The 26,002-nt window shown below is 44.8% G+C and overlaps 1 protein-coding gene across 32 annotated transcripts in view; it reads left to right on the forward strand.

Annotated features, from left to right (window-relative positions):
- Nucleotides 1-26,002, forward strand: part of AFDN (afadin, adherens junction formation factor) — a 176,259-nt gene that overhangs the window by 84,263 nt on the left and 65,994 nt on the right. For all 32 annotated transcript variants that reach the window (XR_007519849.1, XR_007519853.1, XR_007519855.1 and 29 more), the window contains 4 exons: nucleotides 864-1,031; nucleotides 11,514-11,608; nucleotides 12,501-12,763; nucleotides 19,900-19,969. Coding sequence is in view for 6 of the 32 variants with exons in the window: in XM_049905603.1 (XP_049761560.1) it covers nucleotides 864-1,031; nucleotides 11,514-11,608; nucleotides 12,501-12,763; nucleotides 19,900-19,969 (596 nt within the window). In the remaining 26 variants the exon portion in view is untranslated. The remainder of the gene's footprint in view (nucleotides 1-863; nucleotides 1,032-11,513; nucleotides 11,609-12,500; nucleotides 12,764-19,899; nucleotides 19,970-26,002) is intronic.

Consider the following 26,002-nt stretch of genomic DNA (forward strand, 5'->3'; position numbering starts at 1 on the left):
TGAATGAAGCCAGCCAGAGGAGGAGGAGGCTCTGCAGGAATTGGGATGAGCCCTGGAGCCCCGCTGTTCCTTCACTCTGAGGGCTTGGAGTCTTTAAAACCATTAGAAGGAAATAATAAAAGAAGAGCTGCTTTCCTTTTTTTTTTTTTTTAAAAAAAGAACCTTATGGGACCATGGAGGGTATGTGGTGGGACACTGCCCGATGGGACCATGGAGGTGTCCGTGGCGGGACACTGCCCGATGGGACCATGGAGGGTATGTGGTGGGACACTGCCTGATGCGACCATGGAGGTATATGTGGTGAGACACTGCCCGATGGGACCGTGGTGGGTACGTGGTGGGACACTGCCCGATAGGACCGTGGAGGGTTCGTGGTGAGACACTGCCCAGTGGGACTGTGGAGGATACGTGGTGGGACACTGCCCAATGGGACCATGGAGGGTACGTGGTGGGACACTGCCCAATGGGACCGTGGAGGGTATGTGGTGGGACGCTGCCTGAGTGCATATTACGTGGCACGTGAGTGTATTCATGCATATTTATATATTCATTGATCAAAGCGTTGTTTACCAAAATAAACATTCATTTATTCTTAAACTGGATGTCGTGTTATTTTTCAGGCATATAATGAGTAATGGTTAATTTGAAATAACCTTTGGAAATTTCTTGCTAGAGATTTTCAGAACACGTCAAGAGACTAATATTTCCTATATTGAGTAAAATTGAACAATAGGTACGTTGTTCCTTGAGAGACGTTAATGCATTACATCTCCTTGGTAAGCCTTTGTGTAGTTTACTGCCAGTTAACTGGCCATCGCTGATAATTTCAATGGGGTTGATGATTTACAATGTTACTCTTCTAGGGATTTTAGTCTTCCAGTTGAAGAGGAGGCCACCGGACCACATCCCAAAGAAAACTAAAAAACAGGTGGATGGGAAGCAGCTCAAGGGGAAAGAGAGGGCTGACAGCTCTGCCTACGGGTCCTCACTCCCTCCCGAGAAGCTGCCCTACTTGGTAGAACTAAGCCCAGGTGAGAAATGGGGTCATACCAGCTTATATGGTGTAAGGTGTTATTATTAAGCTGTCTTTGTGCTTTCTAATGAATTTTGTTTAAGTGGTCTCAAATTATGACATTTACTTAAAAAAAAAAAAAACCTCAAGGTCACATGAGTTGTACATTCATGCATAAAAAATAAAATATATAAAATATAAAAATAAAGTTCTCATGGAAAAAAATTGAAAATAATGGGTAAAGTAACCTTAGTAAAAAAATCTAGTAAAAATGACAAACTGGAATTTACTTCTCTTAGGACAGATTTTATATATATGTGTGTGTACATATTCATACTTTTGTTTCATGTATGAACAGTGTCTCTTAGTAAGAGGAGGGTAATTTATTTGGTTTTTGAATTATAATAGGCTGGGTTTATTTTCATGTGAGTCCTCTGAATAGTTGGTAATTGTAGGTCTCTCATATGTTGAAACGATTGTCATCAGTTACATCTCAGGTAGAGCAATACGTTGACATTCTTAAAGCAGTGTTTTCACCATGCGCATCAGTTTTTTTTTTTTATCAGTTACATCTCAGATAGAGAAATACATTGACATTCTTAAAGCGGTGTTTTCACCCTGCGTCTCTGTGTCGTGTGTGTATTTGCGTGTACATATGATATGTATGGCATATTTATTATTCAGCTAAACAATGTCGTTTCTCATTTATTTGATTATAACAGTGGTATTGGCTTGTATTATAAAATACAGTGAGGAACAACAGAGTATTTTATCCCTCCCACCTTGAACGATTTTTAAAGCCCAATTTCGTAATTATAGAATAAGTTGGCTGAAAAATGAACCAGCCGTGTAGATGATCTAGGGTCCCTTGGATAGGAACTATGTTTTTTTCTTCTTTGATTCTAGAGTGTTTATTTTTATGTAGAAGGTTGGTCTCGTTTCTTACAGCTGATTAATTTGTTATAGTTAAGCAATGCTCAGATGTGGGTGTTCAGCAATCTTATGGTACACCTAAGTTATATCAGTAGAGGAACTAAAGGTGTTGTTAGATGGTCCTCTGTAATACTTTACAGTCAGTGGCAGTGTGGCTGTAGGTAGTAGTTTTTATATTTAATTATGTTTGAGGGTGGTTTTTTTCATCGATGAGCCGTTGGTGAGGAATATGCTAGTGTTGCTTTGTCCCTCCGTTGGTAGGCTAGAAAGTTCATTTGATGTTCTGTAGTTTGGAGACGGTGCCAGGGTTACTTTGTGCCTGTAACGTGTGGGAGAGCATTGGTGCTTGGCTGTCTGCAGTAATGCAGGGCCACAGTGAGATGGCCATTTGTTTTTCAACTTAGACATTTTTTCTGGACCTGTTTCAGGCATGGGTTCTGCCTTTAAAATTTTGCGTGAAATGCTCTAAACTAATGACTGTTTTCCCCAAACCTGGTTTTTTCACGACTGAGGCATGTTAGCCTAGAGAGAGAAATTGATTTAGAGTAATTTTCAGATGAAAAATGGAAACTTGATTTTGTGGTCGGCAGAGACAGGATGAGAATTCCTTCATTTATTTAACAAATATTTATTGAGTGCTTATTGTGTGTCAGACTCTGTTCTGGGCCTGAGGGATGTGCACCAACAGAACAGATAAAGCCCTGGACCTTGGGAACTTATATCCTAGGGAGAATTTCTTGGCTTCTTTCAACTTGTAGGCCTTCAAGTAAACAAACATTTAGAAGTATTTTGTTGGTATAAGGAGATCACAGGCCTTAATAGACAGTAGTTTCACTGCACGCCAGCAGTGCACGTGTAATGTGCTTGGTAACACGCCTCCTTTGTCCTGGTACTCTGCCACCTTACGGTGCCAGCATGTACTGAGCACTTGCTGTGGGCCAAGCAGTGGGTACAGAAGTGAGTGAGATTGTCCTGCTTCAGATGACCCGCACACCAGCGAGTGCCCAGTGCCAGGGACCATCTCTTCAGTGCTGGCTTGTCTCCTGAGGTCATCCTTCTAGTTCATTGGCTGCCTGCTGGGCAGCTTCACAGTTGTTCACAAACACCTGAAACTCAGCATGACAGAGCGGTAGTAATTTTTCTTCACTTCATCCCCCAAAAATCAAACGAAAAACCTTCTTTTTTCTTCTGTTCATGTGTTAGTGAACTTTTCTGCCTCCTCTGTTGTTCAAGCCAAGGCAGGGCCTCTCTGGATTCACCCCACCTCTCACTTCTGTGTCTGCCTCAGTCTGGGCAACAGCATCTTCCAGACAGGTCTGCCTCTATGCCTGTCTGTCTGCCGTGTGGTGCTCCTAGCTCAGCCGCACCACCGAAACTCCTTGAAGCCCACTCGCTGAGCCTCCTTGGTGCGCCCTTACCAAGCCTCCTCGGTGCCCCCTTACCTAGCCTCAACGGCGTCCACCCTCAGTGAGCCTCCTCGGTGCCCCTCACCGAGCCTCCTTGGTGCCCTCCCCACCACCAAGCCTCCTTGGTGCGCCCCCTCAGTGAGACTCCTCAGTGCCCCTCACCGAGCCTCCTTGGTGCCCTCCCCACCACCAAGCCTCCTTAGTGCCCCCCCACAGTGAGACTCCTCAGTGCCCCTCACCAAGCCTCATTGGTGCCCCCCCCCCCGTGAGCCTCCTCAGTGCCCCTCACTGAGCCTCCTTGGTGCCCTCCCCACCACCAAGCCTCCTTGGTGTCCCCCCTCAGTGAGCCTCCTCAGTGCCCCTCACCGAGCCTCCATGGTACCCCCACCGTCACCGAGCCTCTTTGGCATCCCCCCCTTAGTTAGCCTCTTCAGTGCCCCTCACCAAGCCTCCTCGGCGCCCCCCAGGCAGATGGACTTTTTCCAGCCACATCAATCCCTCTGAAGACCTGCTTCACCTCCTCAGACTCGAGGACAGCCCAGACACTGTTCTGGGATGGGAGCCCTATACCACGTGACCTCCGCTTAGCCCCAGTTCTCCATTCTTCATTCCTTCCCACTCTGCGCTCAGCTATGGTGGCTGATGTCCTTTCCCCTAACCAGCTTTTCTTTCTTTCTCTGGGTCTCTGCTTGCAATTGTTGTCCTCCTCTTCCTCCCAGCCAGGGACCCTGCCCTTTCTTCAGATGTCACAATAGATGCTGTCTGCACTGCAGGGTCAAGGTGCTGCTGCTGCACGGCCCCCACCCCCACTTCCCTTGGCTCTCATCTGTGTTCCCATGATGGAGAGCACTGTCTTCTTTATTGGTGGGTGATAAGCTCCACAGAGGGTAGTGATGTGCAACACAATTACAATAATGTATAGGAAGGAAAAGCATTGTTTCATGAAAATTTACATCACACACAGTAGATGCGCATGTATATATGACACCTGGTAACAGTTAAGCCCTACTGTGTGTCCTGGTCAAAGAGTCTGACAGACGTTGCTGTCCTGAACTGAGAGCTCCTAGAGAACAGGCACGGTGTGTTGTTCATCTCTGTGCTTGGCACATAATAGGCACTTAGTAAATATCTGTTGGGTGAAATACTAGGAGTATGCAGAGGGCATTGTGGGAGCACTAACCCAGCCCCAGGAGACCTCTGAGCTGAGTTAAGAATTGCAAGGCTAAGACAATGCAAGGGGGCTTGGGGCAGAGGATGTAGGGCGCCTGGGTCCCAGAAGCAGTCAGGAGGAGACTATGGTAAGGGCACGCTTTACCTGCGTAGGTAACACAGCGTACTCAGGATGCATGGGGTTTATGTAATGGAGCCCTTCGTTCCCCACCCAGAGCTTAGATGAACTGTAAGAGCAGAGAGATAAGTGAGAACAGTGCAGATGTCATAAGGTTTGTCATTGCTGCAAGGCGGCATCCTGCGAGGTGTTCCTACCGGTGGAGGGAAGTCACAGCCAAAGTTGAGGGTGCATCATGGGTGGGTGGTCAGGATGCCGTGGATGGCGCTGCCCCAGCTTGGTCATGTGGGCCTCGTTCACCTTATTCAGAGGGAGAGAAAAGAAGGGACATTCACCTTGTCTCCTCCGTGTCCAGGACCACTAGTGTTTCCGTGTGTGTGTGTGTATCGCAGTCCATTCGTCCTCACAGCCACGTTCACCTTTAACATTTGAACCGGGTAACACACTGTCCTGGGGGGAGACACGGGGTCAGTGGCAGACCCGAACGCTGTGCCAGGATCTTCCTTGCACCAAAGCCATGCTCCTTTCACAAGGCCCTGATGTCTTTTGAAGTTTTCATTGTAACTGGATGACCACTGTCAGCATGCTGAATGAGGTGGATGTGTCCCTTGAGAGAAAACAGTGTTCATGCGTCTTAATGTCTGTGAGTGGGCAGTACTGTATCCACCACACACGTGAGCCAAGCACTCATCCAGCTCAGCCTTGGGACCAGGTAAAGCTGGCCTGGGCCCTGAGGGTTTGGGGATGTGGGCATGTGCGATGAGCGCGTGTGATTGGCGTGTGCTCACACTGTCTTTGGAGGAGCGGGATGCACATGTGACTTGTGTTGTTTGCTTTGGATTTCAGCGTGCTCTTTAACAGAAGAAACCCACAGAGTGGGTGGTGACTCTATATGATTAACTGACCGCTGCCCTTCCTATTGCTTGGTGACTCACCTGTTGTCCTGGTGTTTTTCTGTAACAGAACACTCACTGACTTGGCCCTCAGTTCTGAAAGCTGGTGGGGTAATACACACTTTTCTACCCTGTAAAGTTGTCTGCGTGTTGTCTCACTGCAGTTTCACACGTTCCTGTCTTTTCTTTCCTCCCCCCTATGCGTGTTCTGCACGGTCTCTCTCCTGCTGGTGCTGCCTTCACCTGGGTCCCGTGCATGTGTCTACCCAGGGAGAAGGAGCCACTTTGCCTGCTACAACTACCACACTCACGAAGGTAATGCTTGCTTCATACACTTGCTTATGACTGGACCGCTAACAGACCTCATGGCAAAACAGTGGGAGCCGACTCAATATTTTATGTACTAGTTTCTGAATTGATATAAATTATTTTAAGAAGTTTAGTGTACTGTTTTTTAATTTATACTCAGTAAAATGTTCCATATCTAGAATACATTTCATTTACTAGGAACTAGGAGCTCATTTAAAAAAAACCCATTCCTGGGCTAAATTTTAAGTGAGAAATTGAACTAAAGAAAGGAGAGGCTGTTTTCATGCCCTTCCCCTCCCCTAAAATTTAAACAACAACCCCTCTCCCTAACCCAGAAGAACCATGTGTCCTGAGAGGGAGAGGAAGGGAGTAGGAAGGAGAGGGCAGGAGGAAAGGACAGAGGGGAGCAGGAGAGAGAGAGAGAGGTGGGAGAGGGAGGGCGGGTAGGCAGGAGAGCTGTTTTATTTGCTGCAGTTCAAGTAATGTGACTACAAGGGTTGATGGGAGAAGCGTCCCAGGCAGTGGCCGTGTGTGTGATAATCTTGGGAGGGTACAGAGGAAGAGCCTGTCAGCAGCCTGGCGTTTACATATCCTCACTGCCCGTTCTGTGCGTGCTCCATGAACCCGCAGGCACTCTGCCTGTCACCTGGCCGGGCTTTAGGGGGCGCCCTAGGACTCTCAGCAGCCTGGTGTTTACACGTTCTCACTGTCTGTTCTGAGTGCACTCCACGAACCCAACCCGTGGGCACTCTGCCTGTCACCTGGCCGGGCTTTAGGGGGCGCTCTAGGGCTCTCAGTAGCCTCGCGTTTTTGCATCCTCACTGCCTGTTCTCTGCATGCTCCATGAACCTGCGGGAACTCTGCCTGTCACGTGGCCGGAGTGTAGAGGGCGCTCTAGGACTCTAAGCAGCCTCTCGTTTACGCATCCTCACTGTCTATTCTGTGCGTGCTCCATGAACCCGCGGGCACTCTACCTGTCGCCTGGCCGGGCTGTAGAGGGCGCTCTAGGACTCTAAGCAGCCTGGCATTTACGCATTCTCACTGCCTGTTCTGTGCGTGCTCCATGAACCCGCGGGCACTGTGCCTGTCACCTGGCCGGGCTGTAGAGGCGCTTTAGGACTCTCAGCAGCCTCGTGTTTACGCATCCTCACTGTCTGTTCTGAGTGCGCTCCATGAATCTATGGGCACTCGGCCTGTCACCTGGCGGGGCTGTAGGGGCGCCTTAGGACTCTCAGCAGCCTGGTGTTTACACATCCTCACTGTCTGTTCTGAGTGCTCCATGAACCCGTGGGCACTCTCTGCCTGTCACCTGGCCGGGCTGTGGGAGCGCTCTAGGGCTCTCAGTAGCCTCGCGTTTGCGCATCCTCACTGCCTGTTCTGTGCGTGCTCCATGAACCTGCGGGGACTCTGCCTGTCACCTGGCCGGGGTGTAGGAGCACTCCAGGGCTCTCAGTAGCCTCGCGTTTGCGCATCCTCACTGCCTGTTCTGTGCGTGCTCCATGAACCCGTGGGCACTCTGCCTGTTACCTGCCCGGGCTGTAGGGGGTGGTCTAGGACTCTCAGCAGCCTGGCGTTTACACATCCTCACTGTCTGTTCTGCACATGCTCCATGAATTCATGGGCAACTTGGGAGCACTCTGCCTGTCACCTGGCCGGGCTGTAGGGGCACTTGGGGCTTTCAGCAAACTGACTGGAATCATGTTTTTCAGCAAAGCTGTGCGTTCTTACTTGGAATATGTCCTCATATTTTGTGCATCTCCATCTTTCTTAAATAACTCATTATTTTTACTGGAATACCTTGTCTATTTTATATTTTGTTTTTTTGCATGTTGAATTTAAAATCACCTACTTTTCCAAGCAATATAAAGTTTACTCTCCTTTTAGCATCTTATGTTAATTTGTTGGAATTTTTTCTAAACCAATCATATAGATTGTTTCATTAGACATTAACCAAACTTAGAGTCCTGGTTTTTTTTATTTAAATATAAACAAGGACTCTGTATTACCCATTTTGATACTTGTGTATGCATACAATGTCTAAAACATTTTTTTAAATTTTGGTTAATTGTTGAAATGGTCTTACCATTTTGTTTTCATGCGTATTTGTTAATTTCATACTGTGAAATAATGGAACAATACAAAGAAAATGCATTTCCTCTTTGACTTGGTGTGTGTGAAAAAAATGAATGTAATAATTAACTTTGACTAAATTGTCTTTAGTTTTTTGCCAGTTGTTAGATTTTTTTTTTTTTTTTTCTTTTTCAATAATTAGCCAAAAGATGTTCAGTGGTTTATGTTTTAATAAGGTTCGGATTTTTTTTGATATCTTCTTAGTTGACCGAAGAAGATATCAATTGGCCCCTTAAAATCTAGACTCCACAGGAATGTGAATTTACATCCACTTTCTTACTGCTAAGCTTCAGCGGCCAGCACAGTGCCTGGGACAGGGCAAGCCCAGTGAGAATGCCTAGTGAGTCACCTGTCCACCCCCTTAAAGGAAAGGAAACAGAGTGCTGTGCTCTGACTTACGGAGGATCACCCTGGGAAGTGCCTGCAGGCCAAGGCAGTGTCACCTTCCAGAAGTGGCCTTAGAGTAAAAATGCAAGTGCTTTTTGAGAGGTGCCCTTAGACTGTGCTCATGTGGGTCTAGTTACCCTTCTCATTTGGAACTTCAGAGAAAGCCTTCTAGTGGGAGTACTGTTGTATGTGGGGCAACTATTTAGAAAAATTTGTGCCTCTGCTTTTACAGGTGCTCGGATTTATTCATAGTTACCTAGGGGGAAGAAAAAGAGCCCCGGTGGTACAGTGACAGCGCGCTCGGCTGATAACTGAGAGGCCAGTGGCTCAAACCTACCGGTGTCTCCGCGATCTGCTCCTGTAAAGGTTACTAATAGCCAAACCAAACCCGTTGGCACTGAGTAGATTCCGACTCTTAGCGACCCTGTAGGGCAGAGTAGAGGTGTCCCATAGGGTTTCCAGGGCTGTAGTCTTTACAGAAGCAGACTACCAACCACATCTTTCTCCCACTGACCTTTTGGTTAGCAGTCAAGCGCTTAACTACCACGCCACCAGGGCTCCTTTCCCCAAAAAGATTACACCTAAGAAACCCTATTGGGCAGTTCTGCTCTGTGAGTCGGAGTTGACTTTAGGGCACACAACAATGATAATGGGAAGAAAGATACCTGGGCAGTTTGGGCAGAAATGAACTACTTGTAGAATGAATACCTATTGAGGGAGAGGAGGAAAATTTAGAATTTTTGTTTTAGGCAACAATTCATATGCTTGTTACTGCCCGGAAGGTGATCGTTGTGCATTTCATAAAATAAGAGGGAAATGGACTATTGCAAGAAGATTCCAGTTATTTAAACGTTAGCTGCACCCACCTACCCCTTCTCTCCACCTTTCCCAAATCAAACCAAACACCATTTTATCTCCTAAATGCGACCGCCACATGTGGGTTATTAAAAACCTACAGAGGCTCTGTTTATGGTTTTCTGTTATTATTGTGAAGTGGTAAGAAAGAGGCTGGGAAAGAAGGTCATTTCCAATCCATCTGTTGATACAGTGGTTAGAAGAGTAAGAAAGAAGCTAACGTTGCTTCTCCCTCTGTGTGTGCACGTCGAGTTTCTGTTACTACAGTGGTTAGAAGAGTAAGAAAGAAGCTAATGTTGCTTCTTCCTCTTTGTGTGTGCACGTCCATCGATGTAGACGTTGGTGTAGATGGGTCTGTAGTCTCTTGAATTAGATGGCTCACAAGATAGCTTTCAGGAGCATTCAAGATTCAGAAAAATATTAATGTGAAGTTTTCTTTTATCTCTAAGCAGACATTTTTTCATGTTTTTGTATTTTTAACTTCATATTCAAGTAATTGTTTTTTTCACACATGCTCACTTATTTGGTCTTTTTATTTATAATTTGTGTAATTCTGTATATTACATTATTCTTTTCAGTTTGAATTACTCATTATTCACTGTTTATACGTTAAGTCTTTATTGAGCAGACACCGCTGAGTGCTAGGATAAAGACATTTTAAAAAACCGAGCCATCAGGGAGCTCAGAGGAGGTCGGAGAGACAAGTAAATTGAAACCATACTCATAATGAAGTATGGTTCGTGGTGTAAAGTAACCCACCGTGCTGTGGGAGGACATATGAGGGACACAACATACTTCTCAATGTGTTTGTTTAAAACAGAGCAAAGCAGTCAACATTCCTAGGGGCGTAGAGTCAGTGGGTCTGGAAGGGAACTGCCTGTGTTCAGTAGAGCCCAGATGACTCTGACACCTCATCTTTGGATAAAGAGCTTTGTAAGAACAGTTTGAGTTGGAAGGAAAATTGTTTAAAAAATGCCTCACTTGCCACTGTACACAGTGAGGGCCTCACATGATAGCGAGATGAATCGACTCTTTAATGTGTATAACATCGGTGTCGCTCATCCACCCTCACGCAGGTTTCACGCATCTCTGAAGGACTCTAGAATCTGAAATTTTGTCGTTAGAATGTTATTTTGTGTACTCTAAAATTGGCAAAAATTCTAACAGCTTGCATATTTGTGGTGACTTTTGCCCGTGAGAATTCAGACCACGCCATGGCTAAGAGAGTTTCACAGTTTAAAGCTTGATGTGTAAACTCGTACGTTACACAACTTTCAATTTCTGAGGCGCCCAGAGCTAACTGCCCAATCCCAATGACTGCGCTTACATTTGGCGACTTAGCATGGGAGCCTGAAAGACACAAGTAAGCAGTGGCGTGGGTTGCGGAGGTCTCCCTTTTACAGAAACTTTGTGTGGCATGTGTGCAACACCAGCTGAATAGGCGTGGCTGTGTACAAAGGGTGACCTCTGAGGTGGCCAAGGTCACCAATTCTGGGAGACACATTGTTTCCTGTTTTAGCCTCACAGATCAGAGTGAGTCCTGCGCTGGCTTGCTGCATTAGATGGAGTACAGTAGGTGATCAATGAAAAAACACATCTGGGTGTAAGCAGGACAGGTGCCTTTGGCAGGGGCTCTTCCTCCTCCTCCTCCTCCTGCCCACCCCATCCCCATGATAGACATTCATGTACAGGGAAATTAAATATTTCAACAGTTCACAAAGGCATAAAGTGACAAAAACAAAGGCTAGTCTTCTTTTCTGCCCCTCGCCCAGCCCCATTCCATGGTGGTAAGCATCTTAAGAGTAGTTCATAATCCAGAATGGACATCAGAACTGGGGTGGGGTGGCCTCAGGCCTTGTCCAGTGTCCGTGCGTGGTGTGGGTGAGCACCAGCAGCCTGAGCCGCTGGGGCCACGTGGACCACAGCTCACTGTCAGACGAGCTTGGCTGGCACTGAGGTCATCTTTGAGGAGCTTCATTTTCCTAGCAGAACCGTCCTCAGAAATTATCAACAAGTCCAGGGTAGCAGGGCAGAGAAAATTTCTTTTTATGTGATAAGAAAAGATTGGAATGAATGGCAGTGTTAGCACTTGATGATATGTTTATTTCTTAATTTGAGTATTCTGTGTCAAATTTGTTAAATTACGTGATATAAATTTGGAGTATTTTGAAAAAAAATTCTCAGAAGTGAGAGCTATAGTGTCACTTTTAAGGTAACTTTTTGTTTGCTTGTTTCCTTCAAATAAAATCTCGAGAATGTTGGGCTTTGCAAAGGCAGTGCTGCTGTTGTTCTTCTCACAGATGGCTCTGACTCCAGAGATAAGCCAAAGCTCTACCGCCTTCAGCTGAGCGTTACTGAGGTGGGGACAGAGAAGTTTGATGACAGCTCAATCCAGGTGAGCAGCCCTGTTGTGGCTCTGGCCTGTCTGTAATTGGGAGTAGCACAGAGTACAGCACCTGCCAGGTGGTGGGGCGTGAATGGAGGAGGGAGAGAGGAATGAATGCGTGAACGTGGAAGCCCACTATTAAATACAAGTAGTTTGTCTAGTCTGGGCTACTCTTCTCTGCTTCGGTGTGAAAAGGGCAGTGTGCGTTTGTGTCTGAGCTCCACCTCTAGAAAGGGACTGCTGCTGCACTTCCTCCCAGACCATTGCCTTTTCTCTAAAGATGGGGGTGACCGTTGTGAGTGTCTGCTTTCAGGATGGAGGGCGTGATAGCCAGTGCGAGCATGCCTGTCACTGGATCTGACACTCAGTTGTAGGCCTTCAGAAAGTCACAGTTAAAATGTCCATTGAATGCATCTCAGCCACCTAAAACAGAACTTACACACTGTTTTGAGTGCGTATGGTGGGATTTGCAGTTCAGTTGAGTTGAACTCCTAGATCTCCCGTACTCTGGGCTGCTTGTTTCTCAGGCAGAACGTGAGGGTCATTTCAGTTCTAGCCAGCATGCCTCCATTCTTAGCGTAGCAGGGAGGCAAACAGTTAGGAGCTTTTAATCCTGACAATCTGTATATCTACCCGTTAACGCACTAAAATACATTCGTTAAGATGACACTGTATGTCACTGGATGATAAAAATAAACTCTTTAGTTATTTTGACAGTGTTTTGATAGTGTTTAATTGTTTTATACAATTTGGGGAAAATCCCACCTCTGAGCACACAAAGACACTGAAGCTCCAGGGTTTATTGGGTTATATTTGTCATAAAAGGGGAATTCGTGGTTTTAAAATTCTGTCTTTAAGTATTATGCACTTGATGATGGAAGTTTCTCTGATTTATTTTCAGCTGTTTGGGCCAGGAATCCAGCCTCATCACTGTGACCTCACAAACATGGATGGCGTTGTGACTGTGACCCCGAGAAGCATGGATGCTGAGACGTACGTGGAAGGCCAGCGCATCTCGGAGACCACCATGCTGCAGAGCGGCATGAAGGTCCAGTTTGGATCGCTGCATGTGTTCAAGTTCGTGGACCCCAGCCAGGATCACGCTGCTGCGAAGAGACCTGTGGATGGGGGCCTTATGGTCAAAGGGCCGAGACACAAACAGGGGTAAACACTGCAAACAAGCTTGAAGGATTTGAGAGTTGTGGTTACTCTTAAAGTGGTTTTAATCAGGAACAGATGACTCATTTTTTTATTTTGTTTTTTAAAAATCCAAGTGGGGTTTGTGCCTTGGGTTCTTACTCTTACTGATTTGGGATGGTTTTGATTCTTAGCGATTTGGCTGGCTCAGGATCTTATTGATTTGGGTGGTTCTGGTTCTTGTTGTTGATTTAGGCTGGTTCCTGAGGAAAGAAGAAGACAGAAAGACCTTTCCTTCATCATCTTTAAAGTGGAAGTTGTGGCTGGTTGTACAACTATTTTTAACTTTTTTTTTTAGCTGATACGTTAAAACACTTTGTTTCTTTGTGAAGAATTATGCTGTTCCATATAATTATCCCATCTAACTAGGACTTTTTATTGAGAGTTTTTTTTTCTGTCAGAGATAAACGCACTAAAATCCATTTCCTCTGGTCCCCGTGTGATCAGTATTGCAGATTATATGTGCTCCTGGAGAGGATTGTGGTTGTCAGCACAACATTTAGTTGATTACTGTGGGAAACGGAAAGAGCACACACCGCCTTCCAGTGCTCTAAGAGGCAGAGTCTCGGGCCCAGGAAAGTCTTATGTTCTTTTGCCTTCGTCCCCCAGACGTGCGCATGCGTGGGTGCGTGCACACGCGTGTGCTCAGAATCTGAATGTCTGTCTTAGGTGATCCATTTTTTTAAAACACTGTTGTAAGGCATTCAAGGTATTTGGGCTCCACCTAGTGCCTTTGGGAGGCCTTGCAGTGTGCGCCTATTCCTGGAAAACAAAGATCCTTTCTTCCTGACTTTATCTAATAACACTTTCTTGGGGGAGGGAGTAAGGTTTCCACTTTCGTAATGATAATTTTTCAGAAATAATGAAGTACTATCTAGAGACCTGATTATCCATTTTGCAGGTGGAAAGATAGCTGCAGTAGCTCTCCCTTCATGCTGCTTTAAAGCAACCAAACATCTGCTGAGTTGTCAGCCCTAGCGTGAGGCATCTGAGCAGACTGGGGGCAGTAGTCTTCTTTCACGGCCTCCCATGGCTTTGCTCAGAGCCTGCACCCGGCCTGAGGCACGTGTGCAGAGTGGGTACTGCAGCCTTATTGCAGTGTCCCTGATGGCTTTGCTCGGAGGCCTCACCTTAGGGCCAGATGTTGGCCTGAGCCTGAGACGTGAGCACAGAAGGGTGCAGCAGTCTTCCTGCAGGGCCCCTCACAGCTTTGCTCAGAGGCCTCTCATGTTTGAGTCAGGTGAATGCTGAGAGTTGGGGCGTTTGCTCCTCTGTCAGTTTGTCAGCATTATAAATTCCACTTTGATTGTTCCTGGTGAATCATCATGAACTCTTGGCTTCCGTTGTCATTCTTTGTCCATTTTGAATCCTGGCCAAGGAAAGGGATAAAAGAGCTAGTACAATCGAGAGTTCAAGGCTTTCTCCAGTTTGATCCCTTTGTGGATTTAGAGAAGTGAGACACACCGAATCTGTGGGCTGGCCACATCCTCTGTTCCCAGCCACCCACCTGTGCTCCGTGTTTCAGGAAAGAACCACACCTTTTACTTCCTAGAGGAGTTTAGCAGGTGACCCGCTGTCTTCTTTCCCAGAAATCGGTTTCTTCTCAGCTTGTCTCATCTCCAAACTTCTTTTGTATCTAAGCTCATCCTTCCCCTCTGAGTCTGGGAGGACTGGGTTTCTCTGCCTTTCTCTTAGGGTTACATTTTTCTTTTATCAGCTGTTCCCTGTTTCCTGTCCTTGTCATTATCCTCACACAGGCACTTTTCTTTAGCATATGGCATTGGCAAATGTTTTCCATTTTAAAGAAATCAGCCTTTCTTCAGCCCTCTCTCTTGCCTTTAGCAGCAGGCTTCTTGGTAGGGTAAAGCATGCACTCCTGGCTGACCAAGGTGTGACTGTGCCTGCTTCACAGCCTTGCTTCCAGGTACTCCCAGCCGACCAAGGTGTGGCTGTGCCTTGCTTCCAGGTACTCCCAGCCGACCAAGGTGTGGCTGTGCCTGCTTCAGGGCCTTGCTTCCAGGTACTCCCAGCCGACCAAGGTGTGGCTGTGCCTTGCTTCCAGGTACTCCCAGCCGACCAAGGTGTGGCTGTGCCTTGCTTCCAGGTACTCCCAGCCGACCAAGGTGTGGCTGTGCCTGCTTCAGGGCCTTGCTTCCAGGTACTCCCAGCCGACCGAGGTGTGGCTGTGCCTGCTTCAGGGCCTTGCTTCCAGGTACTCCCAGCTGACTGAGGTGTGGCTGTGCCTGCTTCAGGACCTTGCTTCCAGGCACTCCCAGCTCATAGAGCTGTGGCCAGAGAGACTGTAGAATGAACAGTTTCTTCTGACATGTGCACGTATGCACATCGCCATTCAACAGTCCTTGTAGTCACTGCGTCTCATTTATATTCATGCCTTTACTTCTGAGTTTAAAAAAAAAAAAATTAAAACTCGGAAGTGAAGGCATGAATATAAATGAGAAAGCCACCCTTATTTTGGTGTTTGTTCATTGTGTTGTTGCTGAGTGTGCACACAATCCCCAAACCTCTCTGTCCCTCTGTCAGAGTAAGTAGGTCCTTTGTTTTGCCCGAGATGCTTTTAGTATGTGAGAAAACAGATCTCTTACTGAAGTTTTGCCTTAGATTCCTCTTCTGGAAGCCAGTTGTGGTATCTTCCTGCTGTATCTCTGCACAGAAGCAGAGAGCATGTAAGATAGGCTTTGGTTTCAAGGGGGGAGAACGTGTTGCGAGATTTTACTGTATTGTTTTTCTATATTATTGTAACCTTTCCCTGCAAAACTAGTGAAAATTGCTTAGTGGTTGAATATCCCAGTACTTACATTTGCATCCATAGATTAGGTAGGGCTTTTATTTTTTGTAAACATGGTTTTTATTTTGATATCCAACTATTATAGAAATTTCTAAGTAGATAACTGTTATGGATTGAATGTGTCCCCCCCGCAAAAATCTGTGAACTTGGCTAGGTCATGATTCCCCGTATTGTATGATTGTGTACCATTTTGTCATCTGATATGATTTCCTATGTGTTGTAAATCTTGTCACTATGGTGTAATGAGGTGGATTAGTGGCAGTCACATTGATGAGATCTACAAAATTAGATAGTATCTTGAGCCAATCTCTTTTGAGATATAAAAGAAAGAAGCAAGCAGGGAGACATGGGACCTCATACCACCAAGAAAACAACGCCAGGAGCAGAGCATGTCCTTTGGACCTGAGTTTCCTGCACTGAGATGCACCCAGACCAAGGGAAGACTGAGGCATCACAAGGACCTTCCCCCAGAGCCAACAGAGAGAGAAAGCCTTCCCCTGGAGACGGGGCCCTGAATTTGGACTTCTAGCTTATTGGACTGTGAGAGAATAAACTTCTCTTTGTTAAAGCAGTCCACTTGAGGTATTTCTGTTATAGCAGCACTACATGACTAAGACAGTAACCCAGGTATTAAGTGCAGATTTCAGAGTCTGTCATACCAGCTAGGTAGCAAAAGTGACAGTGGTAGTCACCTGGGGGATTTTAGAAACTTTTGATGATTCACTGATTTATTAATTATTTATTCATCTAGTCACATTTACTGAGCCACCCTTGGCATGTGTGGTTATTGTGCTCTGAATACTGGAATGAGTAAGAGAGGATTCTTGTAACCAAGGGCTATAATCTGAAAATATCAAAGCCAAGAATAAAGTTATCTTGAAATTGTTCATGTATACAAAATATAGTATAAATTGGGTCCATGTTAAAACTTGAAAGAGGTAGATTTAGGGGAAGAAATTTAAGAGCTTTGCATGGCGTTGAGTAAATTTGTTATTCTAGGATGGTAATTATAACTGGAATCAAAGAAACTTTGGTTATATTCCTGTACTGTGCAAAAGAGGGGGTTAAGGGTACATGAGGTGTATTTGTGGATTTGATAGCTGCAAAGGGCAGTTGACTGTCATTTCTTAGTTACATTGTCAGGGACAAAACAGCTGAACTGAATTTCCTACTCAAAGCCATGCAAACCAGCAGAACATTTTCTGTTTTTGTGAATATCTTGGTGACAGATGATGAGTAATTTAGTGTTACATAAAATAATGTCCAGAAATGTAATGATTATTTATCCTATAGTAAAAGCTTTTACTCTCAAATGTCACTATGTTAAAGCGTGTTATCAGCTGTATTACAAGATGATTTTATTGTTGTAGTGATGAGATAGAGGAGGAATTTGTACTTGCTTTTCTAACCTGAAAGTTGTTTTGAAATTCTACGTCATTTCCCTGCTTCATTCTGTGTTGTTGTTGCTGTTAGGTGCCCTCAAGTTGGTTCTGACTCATAGCAGCCCTGTGTACAACAGAATGAAACACTGCCCAGTCCTGTGCCATCCTCACAATTGTTGTTAGCTTGAGCCCATTGTTGCAGCCTCTGTGTCAGTCCATCTTGTTGAAAGCCTTCCTCTTTTTCGCTGTTCCTTTACTTTAGCAAGCATGATGTCTCTCCAGGGGCTGGTCTCTCCTGATAACATGTCCAGAGTATGTGAAACGTAGTCTCACCATCCTTGCTTCCAAGGAGCATTCTGGTTGTACTTCTTCCAAGACAGATTTGTTCAATCTTTTGGCAGTCCATGGTATATTCGGAATTCTTCACCAACACCATAATTCAAAAGCGTCATTTCTTCTCTGGGCTTCCTTATTCATTGTCCACCTTTCACATGCATATGAGGTGATTGAAAATACCATGGCTTGGGTCAGGCGCACCTTAGTGTTCAAGGAGACATCTTTGCTTTTCAACACTTTAAACAGGTCTTTTGCAGCAGATTTGCCCAATGCAGTGTGTCTTTTGATTTCTTCACTGTTGCTTCCATGGATGTTGATTGTGGATCCAAGTAAAATGAAATCCTTGGCAACTTCAGTTTCTTCTCCGTTTATCATGATATGGCTTATTGGTCCACATCTTTGGCATTAGTGGTTGATACATAAATTTGAATAATAGTTGTACTAACCGGTCTTCTTTGTAGGCGTATGTATATTATCCTACCACTGACAGTATTGTACTTCAGGATGGATCTTGAAATGTTCTTTTTGATGATGAATATGAAGTCATTCCCTTGATTTTTCATTCCTGGCATAGTAGACCATATGATTTTTCGATTCAGAATGACCAAAACCAGTCCTGTTTCCTCTCACTAATGCCTAGGATATCAGTGTTTGTGTGTTCCATTTCATTTTTTGACGATTTCCAATTTTCCTAGATTCATACTTCATACATTCCAGGTTTCCAATTATTAGTGGATGTTTGTAGCTATTTCTTCTCATTTTGAATCATGCCACATCAGCAAATGAGGGTCGCAAAAGCTTGACTCCATCCATGTCATTAAGGTCGACTCTACCTTGAAGAGGCAGCTTTTCCCCAGTCCTGTTTTGAATGCCGTCCAACTTGAGGGGCTCAACTTCCAGCACTATATCAGACAGTGCTCTGGTGCCATTCCTAAGGTTTTTCCCTGACCAGGTTTTTTATAAGTAGACCACCAGGTCCTTCTTCCTAGTCTGTCTTAGTCTGGAAGCTCAGCTGAAACCTGTCCACCATGGGTGACCCTGCTGGTATTTGAATACTAATGACATAGCTTCCAGCATCACAGCAGCACACAAGCCACCACAGCATGACAAACTGACAGATGAGTGATTACCATACGGCTTTGGAATTAGACCGTGTCTTTTTCAAATATTTTAACAAAAAGAATTCTTTAATTTTGATTATTTGGTTATATAGAAGTCCAAGAAATTTAACCATGTATTCACATTTGTTGGTTCCCAAGCGCTTCTGGTTCACCATGAGTAGGAATTGACTCAGTAGCAACTGGTTTCTCTCTTGGATCAAGCGTACCTGATGGGCTAGGACCACTGAAGTGTGTGCGCCCTTCACGTGTGCTTAAACAGCTCTAGCTCGCCTCAGGTTACCACACTCCTCGAGTTGGAAGATCAAGTTAATTTTGATAGCGATGAGTTTAGCAGTTTGGATATTTTTAGATATTCTAAAAGTCTGTTTACGCTAGGATATTTCTTGATGTGATTACTAACATCAGCATCAGTCTCCTCGTTTCCTTATATCCTAAGTAGTAGCGTCCATGTGCTTTCAAAAAATTACCAGATTGACCTTTCAAACAGGAAGGTAGTCTAGCCATTGTTTCTTGTCTTTCTGTTGCTATTGTTTTTTGACCGCACATAAATGTGGTTATGGACAACGTAGTCTCTACAGTTATATTTCATTTATAGGCCATTGGAACCTAGGTACAAATCAAAACGAAACCTGTTGCCGTCGAGTTGATTCCGACTCGTAACAACCCTACAGGACAGGGTAGAACTGCCCCATGGGGTTTCCAAGGCTGTAATCTCTGTAGAAGCTGACTGCCACATCTTCATCCTGTGGAGCCTGTGGTGGGTTTGGACTGCTCATGTTTTGCTTAGTAGCTGAGTGTTTCAACCACTGTACCACCACGTGGAGCCTAGATGGACATGTTTAATGCCACAGCCTGTTTTTTTATGTTTCAATTTCTTGTTATTAAATTGTCATTTTTAAAAATACGATGCTACGAGTATTCAGTATACATAAGAAAAGTTTATGAAATTGCAGTAGGGAATTTTTATTATTTTCTAAGTTTATGTGCTAAAATTAAGCAACTTGTTAAACATTTTTTAACATTGGAGTATTTAGCCAACTATTCCTTTTGTTGGAGCCCTGGGGACTCAGTGGTTTAAAGAGCTTGGCTGCTAACCAAAAGGTCAGCAGTTCAAATGCACCAGCCGCTCCTCAGAAACTCTGTGGGGTAATTCTCTTCTGCCCTATAGGGTCGCTATGAGTTAGAATTGACTCGACAGCAACAGCTTATTCCTTTCTTGGAGCTTTGTTGGTCTTTGGTTAAAAGCCTGGCTGCTAACCAAGAGGCCAGCCTTTGGAATACACTAGCCACTAGGAAACCCTGTGGGTAGTTGCACTATGCTGTGTGGTTGCTGTGAGTTGGAATCGACTTTATAACGACGGGTTTTTGGATTTGGTTCTTTTGTATTATTAAAAAAGATACTGTGCCTTGACATTTGAAAGTTATTAATTTTATGTGTTTCTTTTTTTACCCCAACAGAATTGTCCCAGAGACCACTTTTGATCTGGAAGGAGATGTTCATAGTGGAACGGTGTTCCCAGCAAGCAAGGTAGCTAATTACATATGACCTGACAGAACGGTGTGTGTTTTACATGATGGGACACTGGGGAGAAATCCCTGTTACATACTTGGAAAACCCCTTCGTAAAGTTAGACTTTAGCGTGGTCCCTAAATGGGGGCTGTGCTCATTTGCTGTGCTGTCTCTTAGTGATACTTAAAAGAAAGTTAGCAAACTCTTCCTTTTTCCCAAAAGCTAGGGGAATTTGCTTCCTTTCTGTGCAGCGTGTACATGTTTTCTAGCCTTGTACTGTGTGTAACTGGCCTTCTCGGTTTCATTGCCCCTGAAGATAGGGGCTTCTGCTCCTGTCAGCCCTGCGACTGGGGACTCATCCCCTCCTCTCTGACCTTCTCAAACACTTTCCTCCACAGTTATCCCTTATCTTGTGTATACTAATTTTTTCTCCTTTATTTTGATTATCTTTTGCTGAGTAACAGGCCACCCAAAACCTACTGGGCTAAAGCAACAGCCACTTTCTTTGCTTAGCAATTATGCACTCTCATTTGGGCTGACCCGGGCAGTCCTTCTACGAGTCTGGTTGGTGGTTCCATGCGTGGCTGCACTCTGCTAGTGGGCCACTTGATGTCTGGGTAATGCTAGGAGCTGGGCTGGCTAGGCCTCTCGGCTCCTATTCACGTGGGCTCCCAGCCTTCCATCAGGATAGCTAGACTTCTTGGTTGGTGCCTGAGAAGTCTCCAAAGCTTCCAGCCTTCCTAAGGCTCCAGCCCAGAACTGCCTGGCCTCAGTTCTCCACGTTTCACAGGCTAAAGCAGATTACAGGCTCAGCCCAACACCAGAGGAAGAGGCTCGAGGGGTCACTCATCTGGAGGCCCCAGTCCCTCAGTGTCAGTGTGGTGTGCATCTCCTGCTTTCAAAAGCCCTGACTGTACCCTCTAGATACGGCCCCCATTTTCCTGCTTCTGTTCGTAGCATAATTTCCTGAAAAAGTAATTCATGGTTCCTCTCTAATATTTCTAATTCATATTCCATCCTCGAGTCTCATTTGGGATCCCACCCCTGCCTGGGTACTGTATCTGCCAAGGTGACCAACGGTCTCCTGATTGCCAAACCCAGTGTTGATTTTCTGTTCTTACTGTGTGTGTCTCATCAGCATTTGACTCATTCACCATCACCTTCTTGATACATGTTCTTCTTTTGGCTTCCAGGGTGTCCTTTCTTGGTTTCTTCTCCACCCTGGTGGTTGTCCCTCTTCCATCTCCTCCTGTGCTTCACTTGTAAAATTAGGAGGGGGACCCAGATTGCAGACGTGTGTGTGCATGTTTCTTAGGTGATCTTACCAAAGTATTTTTGTTGTTGTTAAGTGCCATAGAGTTGGTTCCAATTCATAGCGATCCTATGTACAGAAGAACGAAACACTGCCTGGTCTTGCACCATGCCCACAGTTGTTGTTATGCTTGAGCCCATTGTTGCAGCCACTGTGTCAGTCTATCTTTTGAGGGTCTTCCTCTTTTTCGCTGACCCTCTACTTTGCCAAGCATGATGTCCTTCTCCAGGGACTGATTTCTTCTGATAACATGTCCAAAGTATGTAAGATGTGGTCTTGCCATCCTTGCTTCTAAGGAGCATTCTGGTCGTGCTTCTTCCAAGACAGATTTGTTCGTTCTTTTGCCAGTCCATGGTATATTCTATATTTTTCACCAACACCACAATTCAAAGGCATCAGTTCTTCTTCAGTCTTCCTTTTTCATTGTCCAGCTTTGCCATGCATATGATGTGATTGAAAATACCATGGCTTGGGACAGGTGCACCTTAGTCTTCAAGGTGACATCTTTGCTTTTCAACACTAGACAGATCTTTTGCAGCAGATTTGTCCAATGCAGCGCATCTTTTGATTTCCTGACTGCTGCTTCCATGGGTGCTGATAGTGGATCCAAGTAAAATGAAATCCTTGACAATTTCAGTCTTTTCTTCATTTATCATGATTATGCTTATTGGTCCAGTTGTGAGGATTTTTGTCTTCTTTATGTTGAAGTGTACTCCATACTGAAGGCTATAGTCTCTGATCTTCATCAGTAAGTGCTTCAAGTCCTGTTCACTTTCAGCAAGCAAGGTTGTGTCACCTACATAACACAGGTTGTTAATGAGTCTTCCGCCGATCTTGATGCCGTGTTCTTCCTCATATAGTCCAGCTTCTCAGATTATTTACTCAACATAAAGACTGAATAGGTATGGTGAAAAGATACAGCCCTGTTGCACACCTTCCCTGACTTGAAACAATGCAGTATCCCCCTGTTCTGTTTGAACGACTACCTCTTGGTCTAAGCACAGCTTCCTCATGAGTACAATTCAGTGTTCTGGAACTCCCATTCTTCGCAATGTTATCCATAATTTTTTATGATTTGCACGGTCAAATGCCTTTGCATGGTCAATAAAACACAGGTAAACATCCTTCTGGTATTCTCTGCTTTCAGCCAGGATCCATCTGACATCAGCAGTGACATCCCTGGTTCCATGTCCTCCTCTGAATCTGGCCTGAATTTCTGTCAGTTCCCTCTTGATATACTGCTGCAGCCGCTTTTCGATGATCTTTAGCAAACTTTCAGTTGCATGTGGTATTAATAATATTGTTTGATAATTTCCACATCCAGTTGAATCACCTTTCTTGGGAATAGGCATAAATACGGATCTCTTCCAGTCAGTTGACCAGGAAGCTGTCTTCCAAATTTCTTGGCACAGATGAGTGAGCACCTCCAGCGCTGCATCTGTTTGTTGAAACATCTTGGTACATATTCTGTCAATTCCTGGAGCCTTGTTTTTCACCAGTGCCTTCAGTGGAGCTTGGACGCCTTCCTTCAAGACAGTCGGTTCCTGATCACGTGCTGCCTCTTGAAATGGCTGAGCATCAGCCAGTTCTTTTTGGCATAGTGACTCTGTGTGTTCCTTCCATCTTTTGATGCTTCCTGCACTGTTTAGTATTTTCCCCATAGAATCCTTCACTATTGCAACTCGATGCTTGAATTTTTTCTTCAGTTCTTTCAGCTCGTGAAATGCCGAGCATTTTCTTCCCTTTTGGCTTTCTATCTCCAGCTCTTTGCACATGTCATTATAATACTTTACTTTGCCTTCTCAACCTGCCCTTTGAAATCTTCTGTTCACTTCTTTTACTGCATCAGTTCTTCCTTTTGCTTTAGCTACTCGATGTTCAAGAGCAAGTTTCAGGGTCTCTTTTGACATCCATTAAGGTCTTTTCTTTCTCTCCTGTCTTTTTATGACCTCTTGCTTTCTTCATGGATGGTGTCCTCGATGTCATTCCACAACTCACCTGGTCTTCGGTCATTGGTGTTCAGTGCGTCAAATCTGTTCTTGAGATGATGGCCTCTAAATTCGGATGGGGTATACTCAGGGTCATGTCTTGGCTTTCCTGGACTTATTTTAATTTTCTTCAGTTTCAGCTTGGACTTGGATATGAGCAATTGATGGTCTGTTCCACAGTCGGCCCCTGGCCTTGTTCTGACTAATGATATTGAGCTTGTCCTTCGTCTGTTTCCACAGATGTCGTCAAATTGATTTCTGTGTGTTCCATCTGGCGAGGTCCATGTGTATAGTCGCCATTTATCTGGGTGAAAAAAGGTATTTTCCACAAAGAAGTTGTTGGTCTTACAAAATTCTACTTTGCAATCTCTGGCATCCTCTCTATCACCAAGGCCATATTTTCATACTACCAATCCTTCTTCATTTCCATCTGTCTCATTGCAATCACCAGTATTTATCAGTGCATCTTGATCGCACCTTCAGTCAATTTCAGACAGCAGAAGTTGATAAAAATCTTCAGTTTCTTCATATTGGGCCTTAGTGGTTGGTGTGTAAATTTGAATAATAGTCATATTAACTGGTCTTCTTTGTAGGCGTATGGATATTATCTTATCAGACAGCATTGTACTTCAGGATAGACCTTGAAATGTTCTTTTTGACGATGAATATGACGCTATCCTTCTTCAGGTTATCATTCCCGGCGTAAGGGACCATGTGATTGTCCAATTCAGAATGGCCGGTACCAGTCCATTTTAGCTCACTAATGTCTAGGATCTCGATTTTTATGAGTTCCATTTCATTTCTGATGATTTTTAATTTTCCTATATTCGTACCTTGTACATTCCAGGTTCTGATTATTAATAGATGTTTGCAGCTGTTTCTTCTCATTTTGAGTGGTACCACATCAGCAAATGAAGGTCCTGAAAGCTTGACTCCATCCACGTCATTAAGGTCGCCTCTACTTTCAGGAGGCAGCTCTTCCCCAGTCATCTTTTGAGTGCCTTCCAACCTGGGGGGCTCATCTTCCAGCACTGTATCAGGCAATGTTCTGCTGCTATTCATAAGGTTTTCACTGGCTAATGCTTTTCAGAAGTAGACTGCCAGGTCCTTCTTCCTAGTCTGTCTTAGTCTGGAAGCTCAGCTGAAACCTGTCCTCCATGGGTGACCCTGCTGGTATGTGAATACTGGTGGCATAGATTCCAGCATCACAGCAACACACAAGCCCCCACAGTACGGCAAACTGAGAGACATGTGGGGTTACCAGAGTGTGTATGTTCTTTATTCTCAGGTGGGTGGCCTCAGCCCTGACCTCTCCAGACTTAAATGTCTGCAGGCTTTCTCAACGTGTTCAGTTGGAAGTCTAATACGCATATCACATTTAGCATAGCTAAAGCACAACGAGATTTTTTCTCCAGTACACTTCTGTCTCTGATCCTTCCCCATCTCATTAAATGATCTCATCACACACAGCCTTGCTCCACTAGAAACCTGGTGCAAGTTATCCTTGATCCCTTTCCTTCTGTCACCTCTGCACGCAGAGGTGAGCACATTCTACCTGCCCTGCTCTGTAGCACAGTCTGTGTGTCTGCTTTTCTTCATCTTGATGATAAGAAGTTGCTCAGGCTGCAGTCTCACAGCACAGGAGTCCTGCTACCCTCTCCCGTAGCATCCCTCTTCTGACTCACTTCCTCCCATAATCTTCACAGCAGCAGGACTGGTATTTTAAAAATGCAAATTAAGTTCTGTTATTGTCCTGCTTCTAAAGTCCCAAACAGAGTAAAAAACTTTGCCCTGGGTTAAAAAACTGAGCCACACCCTGTGCCTCCTCGCCCAGTCTGTCTGCTGGTTTTGTGGTTCCTGCAGTTGGGCAGCACTGGTCTGTCTGTGTGTCTTGGAGGGCAGCACTTTTTCCCTTTTGAAGCCTTTCTTTGTACTAGTTCATTTACTCTGCCTGGAATGCTCTTTGCACTGATTTTCACATGACTAGCCCCTTCAAGCCAGATTTAGAAGAGGACCTGGACTGAGGGATATCATTGCTGATATCACATGGCTCCTGACTGAAAGCAGAGAATACCAGAAGGATGCTTACCTGTGTTTTTCTGACTATGCAAAGGCATTCAACTTTGTGGACCATAACAAATTATGGATAACATTGCAGAGAATGGGAATTCCAGAACACTTAATAGCACTTATGAAGAACCTACACATACATCAAGAGGCAGTCGTTCCAACAGAGCAAGGGGATGGTGTGTGGTTTAAAGTCAGGAAAGGAGTGCGTCAGGGTTGTATCCTTCCACCATACCTATTTAATCTGTACGCTGAGCAAATAATCCCAGAAGCTGGACTCTATGAAGAAGAACGGGGCATCATGATTGGAGGAAGACTCATTAACAACCTGCATTATGAAGATAACACAACCTTGCCTGCTGAAAGTAATGAGGACTTGAAGCCCTTACTGATGAAGATCAAAGACCACAGCCTTCAATGCAGATTATACCTCAACATAAGGAAAACAAAAATCCTCACAACTGGACCAATAAGCAACATCATGATAAATGGAGAAAAGATTGAAGTTTTTAAGGAATTCATTTTACTTGGATCCACAATCAGCACCCGTGGCAGCAGCAGTCAAGAAATCAAAAGACGCATTACATTGGGCAAATCTGCTGCAAAGGACCTCTTCAAAGTGTTTAAAAGCAAAAATGCCACCTTGAAGACTAAGGTGCACCTGACCCAAGCCGTGGTGTTTTC

Source organism: Elephas maximus, chromosome 1 (assembly GCF_024166365.1).
Source record: "Elephas maximus indicus isolate mEleMax1 chromosome 1, mEleMax1 primary haplotype, whole genome shotgun sequence".
Classification (NCBI taxonomy): Eukaryota; Metazoa; Chordata; class Mammalia; order Proboscidea; family Elephantidae; genus Elephas; species Elephas maximus.